Genomic DNA, 10,268 nt, shown 5'->3' on the forward strand with positions numbered 1-10,268 from the left:
AGTGGTGGACAAAGTACACAGCTTCATTACTTAACCCTCCTGTTATGTTCATATCTCAGGAACAGCAATTATGTTCCTGGGTCAGTCTGACCCTATGCATATTTAGTTATCCAAAAGTGTCAAACCCCCCCCAAAATCCCAATAAACATTTTTTAAATCTCATTATCAACTCCATCACTAACCATTTAAATCAATATTTAGTGCAATGGTGTTTTTTAATTCTCACAGATCATAGATCAATGAGGATAACTCACTCGTTTTTCATGAATATTCATGTTAAAACTTTCAATTGGTATTTGACACTTCTGACCCCTTTTAACATCCAGATACTCCATGTCAAATATTACTCCAATACAAATGAAAGTTGCTCTGTCAAATTATTACTTGAGTTAAAGTCCTGAAGTACTTCCTTTTAAAAATACTTAAGTATTCAAAATACTTTTTCAAATATCTCAGAGTGTTGTATTTTCACAATACATAAATGCAGTTAAGAGTTCATAGGAGTACATTCTGTTGCATTATGTTTATTTAGAAACCATTACTTGAAATTTCTAAAAACTACACCATGGAATAAAAACAGCAACTAAGTTACTCCAAGCACAGACAACTTAGTTTGAAATGTTCATCTGGAATTAAACAAACCTTACGTAGCTCAACACGCTGTCTCAGGTTGGACAGTGAATTTTTGTATGTTTGGGCTGAGTGGGAAACAAGGAGAACATTTCAAAACAATACGCATCATTCTTCATTTCAAAAACCTCTAACACGGGCTGAAGATATGGACATGGGTGCTCATGTGGAGAATTATAGCCATCATTACCGCCTCTAAATGAACTGCCTGATCTGAGTAGAACTTTCTATGTGTTTTATATACAGGTAAGACTAAACCACTGAGACAAACAGAACTACATAAACACAGTTTACTGTCTTAGGGATCAGATTTCAGAAAAGAGAAGGAAATTCATGAAAAAGTTAAAGTAAAAAGTACAATAATTGTCTTCTGAATGGAGTGGAGTAAAAGTAATACGTTTCCCAAAAAAATAATACTCAAGTAAAGTATAGATACTAAAAAACTGTACTTAATTACAGAACTCAAGTACATTTACTCTGTGACTGTCCACCACTGTTCACTTTACTGTAGAAACAGTTAGGATAGAACCAAAGGACATTTTCAGGTTCTTGTACTTGAATGTGTTTATTACCCCCACTCTGCATTTCAAAAGCTTGAGGTTTAGATAATCAGCCTACAGTTACTATTGCTGATAGCATGAACTTTAGGCTTTATTTTTGTTTTAATTTGTTTGGAGGGGATTTTTGCCTTTATTTGTCAGGACAGATGAAGAGATACAGGGATGTTTGTGAGAAGAAAGTCTGGAGTCAAACACTGCCAAACACTGTACTGCCCCCACTCTCATCAGTCATGACCAAAACAGCCCTGACCTGATGAGACTATATGATTATAATTATTTTTCATATTACATATATACTATTTTTATCACTAGTTTTAATTCCATTTTATAAAAAAAGTGTTTAATTTAATAGATAATTATTAGTTTTTACTATCTAAAACTGTTTTGTTATCTTCTTTCTCCTTTAGGTTTCCCTCAGGGTGGCACCAATACATCGGCTGAGTATCAGTATTGGCTGAGACTTGCCCTGCTGACAGATATCGGCCTATCAGCCAATAATGATAAATAATTTAGCATTCAGTGATTGCAGTCGCGGAAGTGCTCTATATCCGTTGCCTGGTATCCATTTAATAACGTCAAGTAACTTAGCCCCATGTTTTACCTTAAGGAAGAGCTGAACAACAGCCCTTATACCTTATATGTATATATACCTTATTTATACTAGTTTCTTATTGTAATTTACTGATTTTCTCTTTTTCTGAAGATTATCTTTAGGCTCCATGTTGAACAGGTCAACAAAGCTGGGTGTTAGGGTCTTTTTTGTTTTTTGTAGCTCATTTACAGGCATCAGTAGTTATTTAATAATCAGCTCAACACTCCTCATGGAGCTTTAAGTCAAACATAAAGAAATCACGAGCCTATCCTTTAAATTTTAAGAACAGAAACAACAAACACACAACTTACAGAGACTAGAGTGTTTCCGTTCAGCACTGGGGGTGGGATATTAATGAAATGAGACTGGGAACAATTAGGGTGAATGTTGTTAAATTTACAACAAGTTTCTGGGTGCATTGAATTTTTTTTTTATTCTGAATTTTGGTCATTTGCACACTTAGCACCTTACCTCTCCTTCCATTACTGAACAGTATTCCTAATACCATTGCCGGGATTGTTCACCAGTGAGCCAAAAATATCATTTAAACTCTCCTCATTAAGCCTGATCAAGTTGTACACATCAGGTAACTCAGTACAATATGCAAAGATGATGAGATGCTGATGTTAAAGAGAGGAGCCACAAGTGCGATTTTATCAAATTTGCCTTTTATTTGTCAGAATTTGATTCTCATTACAAAAATGTAGGCACCTTCCAGCAGATGTACAGTCTTCATGTTTCAGTGAGCCTCACTTAAAGGAGACCTTTAATTTTTGATGAGCTTTTTATAACCCCATTACTGCATACAACAGCATTAAGCCTGTCTGTTTCTTGTAAGCCATAACTCCAATGAAAGCTTTGCAAAACATGTGTCTTCAGCAGGTTTTGACCAAGTGGTTAGACGTGATCAAAAACAAATCTGAAGATCCCTCAGTGACGTGGAAAATACTTTTAACTGAAAGCCAAATAAGCCATTTAAACAAACTGTAGTGCAATGTCACTGTTATACAGCTGACATCTGTATAACCGTGATGATGTCTTAGCAGTGAGAAACTGGAAGATTTTGATCGTAACTAGATACTTTTTTTAGCCACAAAGCAGCACCCAAATTCCTCCGACCAAAACAAGCGAAGAACAACAACAATGCTCCTCTGAATGATTTCCCTGACATCACATTTTTTTCCACAAATCACTTGCTAAAGCATTTAGAAAAAAAAAGAAGAAATTTCCAATTAAGTCAGCACTTGAGAATATTTGGCAGTCATGCTTCCTTTGTTTTCTGGGGTCACGAGGGAGTTTCATCAGTATGAATCTTTGGAGAGGGCAATGATGGTGAAACGAACCTCCTGAGGGTCACGAGCCATGAAGATCTTACAAACCTCTACAGCATCCTGCAGGACGATCCAGGACATCATGAAAACCATGCATTCCAACTCAGCTTTTACAAATCCAAACAGGATATATTCATGAATTTGATTGGTTTCTTTTTCAGTGGTGTCTTACCTCGAGGAAAGTATCCTCCGAAGTCTTCGTGTGGACGATTGGGAAAGGCTTACGGCCATCTGGATAAAACCAAAACATCATGTTAAACAAAGTGAAACTAAACTAACCAAAGTAATTTAGTAGTCAACAACGTATACACACATTTATATAAAGTATACTCATACATAACTCACCCAGTTCATATAAATGTCCTCCGACATTCACAAAAGCTATAAAATGCAGGTTCACTTTCTCGTCTAAACTTGGGGCCTACAACAGACAAGAAATAAACACAAGCCCTGTGAGATTGGGAAATCAACAACTTTCAGCACCAAACCTGTGCTTTCATATTGATCTCTGACAGCATTAGACACTCAGTACAAACCTCAGTCTGTCCCTCCTGTGCACTGGACTCATGTGTGACACGTATACTCTGAGACAAAGAGAAGGAAAAGGAGATAATTGACTGCTTGTTCATTTTTGCAAATCTCATTTTCATTTTAACAGCCTCCAACAGAAAATCTAAGTTACATGTGATACGAGACCACTTTCATGAACTAACTATTAGCTGTAACATTCAATTGCAAAGAAATTGGCTGAAGAAATAATAACTATGACCATTAACTTACTGTTATTATACTATTATCATTACAGCAGATTTAAAAACAAGGGTTCACAAAGTGCTTTGACATACAAGCAAAAGTACACACAGGAACAGGCAAAACCCTGATTACAAAAGAACTCAGAGAACAGAAAAAGAAAAGAACAACACAGGAACCCAACAACAAAAATTCCTACCAACAAACAACTAAAACAACATCAGAACCCAACAACTTGAAATGGGAATTGAAATGAAAAAATTCCAGGAAAAGAGAACCCAATGTATTTCTTTCACTTTCTCTGAACACTTCATCATCCCATTATCCTCTTACCTCATCTTTTTCTAGAAATGCAGCCTTCTCCTCTGGATTCATCTTCGTAGTTTGTTCAATAAACTTCTTAAGAGCTGAGTTGGACTCTAAAGAGAAAAGACAACACACACTCAAATGTAGTAAAATAGCCTGCAGGAGTGTTTGGGAGGTGTGTCAATATACGACTATTGATATATAAGGTTTTGTATAAGTATGATAAAACTCTTCCAGGGCTAACACTCAAGTTAGGCAAACCAAAAGAACAACATCTGTAATGTTATCATATTCAGTCACATTTTAACCCCCCACATAGTCACACTTCACATCTTTACTGTAATATATGCTGTTAGCGAAATCATTACTACACACCAAATTCCAGGTGAGGCTGGTTGTTTGCCACTGCATGAATTAACCCTATTGTTCCACAGGCGTTTCCAATAGTTTGCTTAATGAAGAAGACATCAGGAGAAAGCTCCTGTGGCTGATGCTTCAGTTTCTCTTCCTCTTCTTGCTTGAATGCCTCATACTGGGTCAGAGAAAGAGGAGAAAAGAAAATTAAACAGGCTTTCGGCATGAAAGTGAGTCTGTACAACATGTGTAGAATCCTGTGTTACAACACAAATATGGACACTTTCATCTTTGTTCACACTTCTAAATGACAAACAGTGATTAAAAAAAAAAATGTACCTTCTCAGTCACGGGGAAGAGAAGCAGCACTGCGCACACTGGTCTTGGTACGATGCTGAGAAGCTCCGGATCCAATCCATACACATCTCCAAATTGCCAGGTTGGTTTCATACCCAAGCAATTGACAAACTACACAAAAGCTTAGAGTAAATTGTATGCATACAGAGATTTTTAAAAGTTACCCCAACACGTAACAGGTCCTACCCTCACACTTACAAGTTCTAATGACCGCTAAATGCCAGAATGTAAGTCTAGTAAATGCTTATAAGGCTACAACTACTACCATCTGTCTCACCACTATCATCTCTCTCTCTCTCTATCTCCTCTATCCCTCTTTCTAACTCCAACACTGTCGAGGCAGATGTCTGTCTAACATGAGTCAGGTCCCACTCCAGGTTTCTGCCTGTTAGAGGAAGTTTTTCCTTGCTGCTGTAGCTTGCTAAATAATGCAAAGTGCTCTGCTCATGGTGGATTAAGATGAGATCAGATAGAGTCCTGCCTGTAAGATGGGACTGGATCTTACCTTGTCTTGATGTAGGGTCTTTGCTGTTAATATAACATGGAGTACTATCTAGACCTGCTCTGTTTTTAAAGCATCTTGAGATAACATTTATTGTGATTTGGTGCGACATAAATAAATACATAAATAAAGATTGATTGATTTCTACTACTCTCCAGTTATTATTCTGAATACTATAACTTTAAAAAGTTAAAATGCTGGCCCTTCTTCATGACATCCTTAAAATATGGGGAAAAGTGAAGTGTATTCATTGATTATGTCCTTAGGTTGTTTCCCATAAATGATATATTCTGTTACCTTTCCTCTCCTGAAAAGAGATATCACCTTTTTTTTGATTGGCTGATTTGTTGTGTATTAAGATCATGGCTGCATGGGGCGCTGGTGGCCTAGTGGTCTAAGCGCCCCACATACAGAGGCTACAGTCCTCGTCGCAGGGGTCGCCGGTTCGATTCCCGGCCGGTCGACCATTTCCTGCATGTCTTCCCCCACTCTCTACTCCCCACATTTCCTGTCACTCTTCAGCTGTACTATATAATAAAGGCAAAAAGGCCAAAAATATAAAAAAAAAAAAAAAAAGATCATGGCTGCACTTACATTGAATCAATTGGAAAAGTACCAGACACTTACTCAAGTTTTCTAAAAATAGCAAATAGAAGACATCCGTCATGTAAGATGGATATCTGCAAAACTACCAAATATGAATGGACGGCATTCAACAGCAAACAGCCCATTTCTTTGTACCCTAAGGAAGTCTGAAAACACCCAACCTTTGATATTAAATCAACTTTTACATGTTAGAGTCTACATTGTCGGGTAGATGATATACTACGGTGGCCCTGAAGGACAAAACAAATTTACAAAAGATGAAACACTCTTACAAAGTTGGAGACAAATTTATATTTTGGAAAACATTTTTACATTTTATAAAACAAAATTACATTAGCAAAACACTTTCACCAAGAACAAAACAAATTAACATTTAAGAAAACAAATTTACAAAAGATGAAACACTTTTCTGACTTTTACCGTTGAGTCTGACTCCTTTTAGCCTGACTCTGTTTAGCCTGAGGCGATGTGGTCTGAGGCCGTTTCATCTGAATTCTGACACGATGAAGGTTTTGCGGAGATATGACGGAGCTTTTACGGAGACATGATGCTTTTTCATCTGAGGTCTGACACCTCTCTCTGAGACCTGAGGATGTCCTAATATGTAAACCATGTCGCTCCATTTGGTTTCTCTCCATCAAAACAAACTAATGGCCCTTTTCCACTATACAGTTCCAGCCCTACTTGACTCGACTCGGCTCTACTCGACTCAACTCTACTCGGTTTGGGTACCTTCTCCACCAGCCCGAGTACCGTCTCACGGTGGGCGGGGTCGTCATAACACAACTGCGCGAAACCGCGTTCACGTCATTTTGAACGCTACACAAACACAACAATCACAAACAATGGAGGACATGGAGGCAATGGGGTACTTGCTGCTCAGTCTGTGGCCTTTTTTGTTGCAGGCCGAGCGAGAGAGGAAAGCAAAAGAAGAGCAAAAGAGTACTGATGCCGTTTCTTAAAAATGGCGGGTTTGATTTGTGTGTTGGGCGCGATTGGGCGTCACGCTCATGACTTTTCGGTGACGACATTCTCTGACCAATCAGTGGCCGGCAGTCCGTCGACAACACCTTTTAGTATCGGCTCAGCTTGCTTGGAACCAGAGCAGAGCAGGTATGGAAAACTAGTATCTGACGCGAGGTGCTGCGCCCGGGGAAACGGAACACAAACCGAGTAGAGTCAAGTCAAGTAGAGTAGAGTAGGGCTAAGACGGGTCGGTGGAAAAGGGCCATAAATGACCCCTCACTCGATCACTTCCGGTGTTTGGTACATTCCCTTTCTGTAAAATGTTAAAATGTTAATTTGTATAAGAAATGGTAAAAGTGTTTCATCTTTTGTGAATGTATTTTCTTAAATGTTAATTTGTTTTGTTCTTGGTAAAAGTGTTTTGCTGATGTAATTTTGTTTTATAAAATTTAAAAAGGATTTCCAAAATGTAAATTTGTCTCCAACTTTGTAAAAGTGTTTCATCTTTAGTAAATTTGTTTTGTCCTTCATGGCCACCGTAGCAAACAGCCCATTTCTTTGTACCCTAAGACAGTCTGAAAACACCCAACCTTTGATATTAACTAAACTTTCCATGACCTCAGCTTCCTGAGTCTGGTTGCTAAGTTGGGTCAACATCAGTAACTTAAGAAAGTCACTGCTTTTGGTTTAAGTGCTGGATCTTTCCTACATGTTAGAGTCTACATTGTAAACTGTGCTTTTACTTCTTAACTCATCACTGACTTTTTAATTTCTGCATGGTATTTATTTATCATTGTCTTTTACTCAACTCATTTTAGTTCTCATAAACCATTGTCATGTGCTTTTGTGTTTTTTCTCTTGCTATGTCTTGCACTCTGTAAAGCACTTTGTAAAGCTGTTTTTAAAATGTGCTATACAAATCAATGTATTATTATTATTATTATTATTATTATTATTATTATTATTATTACATTGTCGGGTAGATGATATACAGCAGTAAAATGTAAGCTAGTGAATATTACGTTAGGATAGCTCTACACATTAAATATACTCTCAGACAAACAGTTACAGTATGGATCTGACAATTCATCCAGTTACTGTTAATGTTAACTTCTTCCTTTACCTGCTGCCTTCGATTATTTCTAATCAAACATGTTTCAAACTTTTATCTTCATGCTAACGTTACACTGGATGTAGCATCGTTTCTGGGTAGGCCTTATATATTTGCACACCACTGTGCAGCCTGTTACATAAACCTGACTGGTGTTACATTTGCAGGTGGATTACTTACCTTGTTCATGACCTGAAAAGAAAACACACAAACACATTAGTAAAATGTCATTTTAGGTTGAGAAAAGGAGCTACACCGGTTTCAGCTTTTGTTCTATCTGCTAGCTACAGGTTAGCTACCACTCACATGCTTTTGAATGAATGACATCGATTGAACTATGTAGTTTTAAAAAAAATATCCTCATACATACTTCTGGATTTGACTCCAAGGGCAACCAGCGAGGAGAGTCCATGTTGGAGTTACTTCAGTAAATATTTTCCGTTCCTCTGTGGGCTGAAACTGATTTACCAGAATCTGTTTGACAGCTGGAAATCACTTCCGGGACTGGAAAGAGGATCATGCCATTATACGATTCGCAGGGGTGCTTCAATTTCCCTAAACCATCACACCCGCCAGTCTTTCAGTACTTGACGACTAACAAAGACACATGGTGTTTAAATGTCGTATTTTACATCGTTTTATATCAAACTCTGTGGTGTAATTGTTCTTTATCTACAAAAAGTAATATGTATTTGGTGGGCCACCTCCAACATCAGCTCTACAGTGGACCGTTCCAGGTTTATAGGCGTGGCGTATCACCATAGACCTTCATGATACCAACACACCTTTACCAGACGGGGGCGTTGTTGTTCCTTTTCAGCTGAGCGTGCTCTCTCTGCGACTTACATTCAAGATTCAAGATTCAAAGGTTTTTATTGACAATTTTCACTGTATATACGAGACATACAGGAAAAACGAGATGCTGTTTCTCTCTTCCAGCTTTTAAATATCTAAAATTTAAACATAAAATACAATAAAATAAAATATGATAAAATACAGTTTTATAAAAACAGCCTATGCACACAGTGCATGTAGTGCAGTGACAGTTTAAAAATGGACAATGAAAATGAAAATAAATTCATAGACTGTATAAAATTACAGTGAATGTACACAAGGATAATACAGTTAAGATGTGTATTATTTTACATGTGTCTGTTTCGCAGCAGAGTGACTTTTACTAACAGCACAAGTTCAGATTTTTTCTGAAAGTAGTCTAAAAGCAAAGCTGTTGCGCCGTTTATAAAGTTGTGCACACTGAAAATAACAGCAACATTTCTCCACATTTAGCTCCAAAACGTCATAAAAATGTAGAGTGAATTTTTAAAAGTCACTTTTTTTATCACATTCAGAGGAATATTTGTGATGTTCTTCCCATTTAATTTTGTTGTGAGAAATATATTAAGTTAAAATAATTGTTAAATCCAAATGCTAAATCTAAATCTAAATGTTAAATATAAATCTAAGTATTCAATCTAAATCTAAATGTAAAATCTAAATCTAAATGTTAAATATAAATATAAATGCTAAATATAAATATAAATATAAATGTTGAATGTTAAATGTAAATCTAAATGCTAAATATAAATCTAAATGTTGAAGATGTCTTCCAGATTTTGTATTTTTTTTTAAGTAATCTAATTTTGCTTATTTTACCCATTATTGTTAAAATATAGACACAAATAGTTACATTTGAAATAAAACCCTGCAAATAAGTACATTTCATTACTTGTCTGCTTTTCTTTTTTGCCAGATGACTCCTAAAGTTAGGGTTAGGGATAACTAACAGATAATTAACAAAAGGATCAGTAGCAGCAGGTTAATTCACAGCAGCAAAGGAAACAGCCACATGTGCTGTTTTAAATTTGAAGCATGAAGTAAATGAAGTATGACGCAACATTTAACCACTTGGGGGGGCTGTGGGGGTCACAAGTCTTTGGCAACTATATTTTGGGGGGTCACAGGCTGAAAAAGTTTGGGAACCCCTGCTCTAAACTGACAAAAACTGACAAGCCAACTACGTCTAAATGGGTTGTGTGAACTGTTCACCCGCACAGGGCCTCGCGCCTGCAATCTTGCTGTTTTTATTATTATTATTATTATTATTATTATTATTATTGTTATTATTATTATAATTATTATTATTATTGTTATTATAATTATTATTATTCTTTCATATTTATTTTTTATTTATTTTTAATTATTT

General features: G+C 36.6%; 1 protein-coding gene across 1 annotated transcript; it reads right to left on the reverse strand.

Moving 5' to 3' along the window:
- Nucleotides 1-2,428: 2,428 nt before the first annotated feature.
- uchl3 (ubiquitin carboxyl-terminal esterase L3 (ubiquitin thiolesterase)) lies at nt 2,429-8,567 on the reverse strand. The gene is made up of 9 exons (XM_034694419.1): nt 8,436-8,567; nt 8,246-8,257; nt 4,863-4,991; nt 4,545-4,701; nt 4,197-4,282; nt 3,650-3,697; nt 3,459-3,534; nt 3,286-3,344; nt 2,429-3,173 (listed from the first exon to the last, which is right to left on the reverse strand). The coding sequence occupies exons 1-9, from the start codon at nt 8,475-8,477 to the stop codon at nt 3,084-3,086; spliced, it is 699 nt and encodes a 232-aa protein (XP_034550310.1). The 5' UTR covers nt 8,478-8,567; the 3' UTR covers nt 2,429-3,083.
- Nucleotides 8,568-10,268: the final 1,701 nt, after the last annotated feature.

The sequence above is a fragment of the Notolabrus celidotus genome, chromosome 10, assembly GCF_009762535.1.
Source record: "Notolabrus celidotus isolate fNotCel1 chromosome 10, fNotCel1.pri, whole genome shotgun sequence".
Taxonomy (NCBI): Eukaryota; Metazoa; Chordata; class Actinopteri; order Labriformes; family Labridae; genus Notolabrus; species Notolabrus celidotus.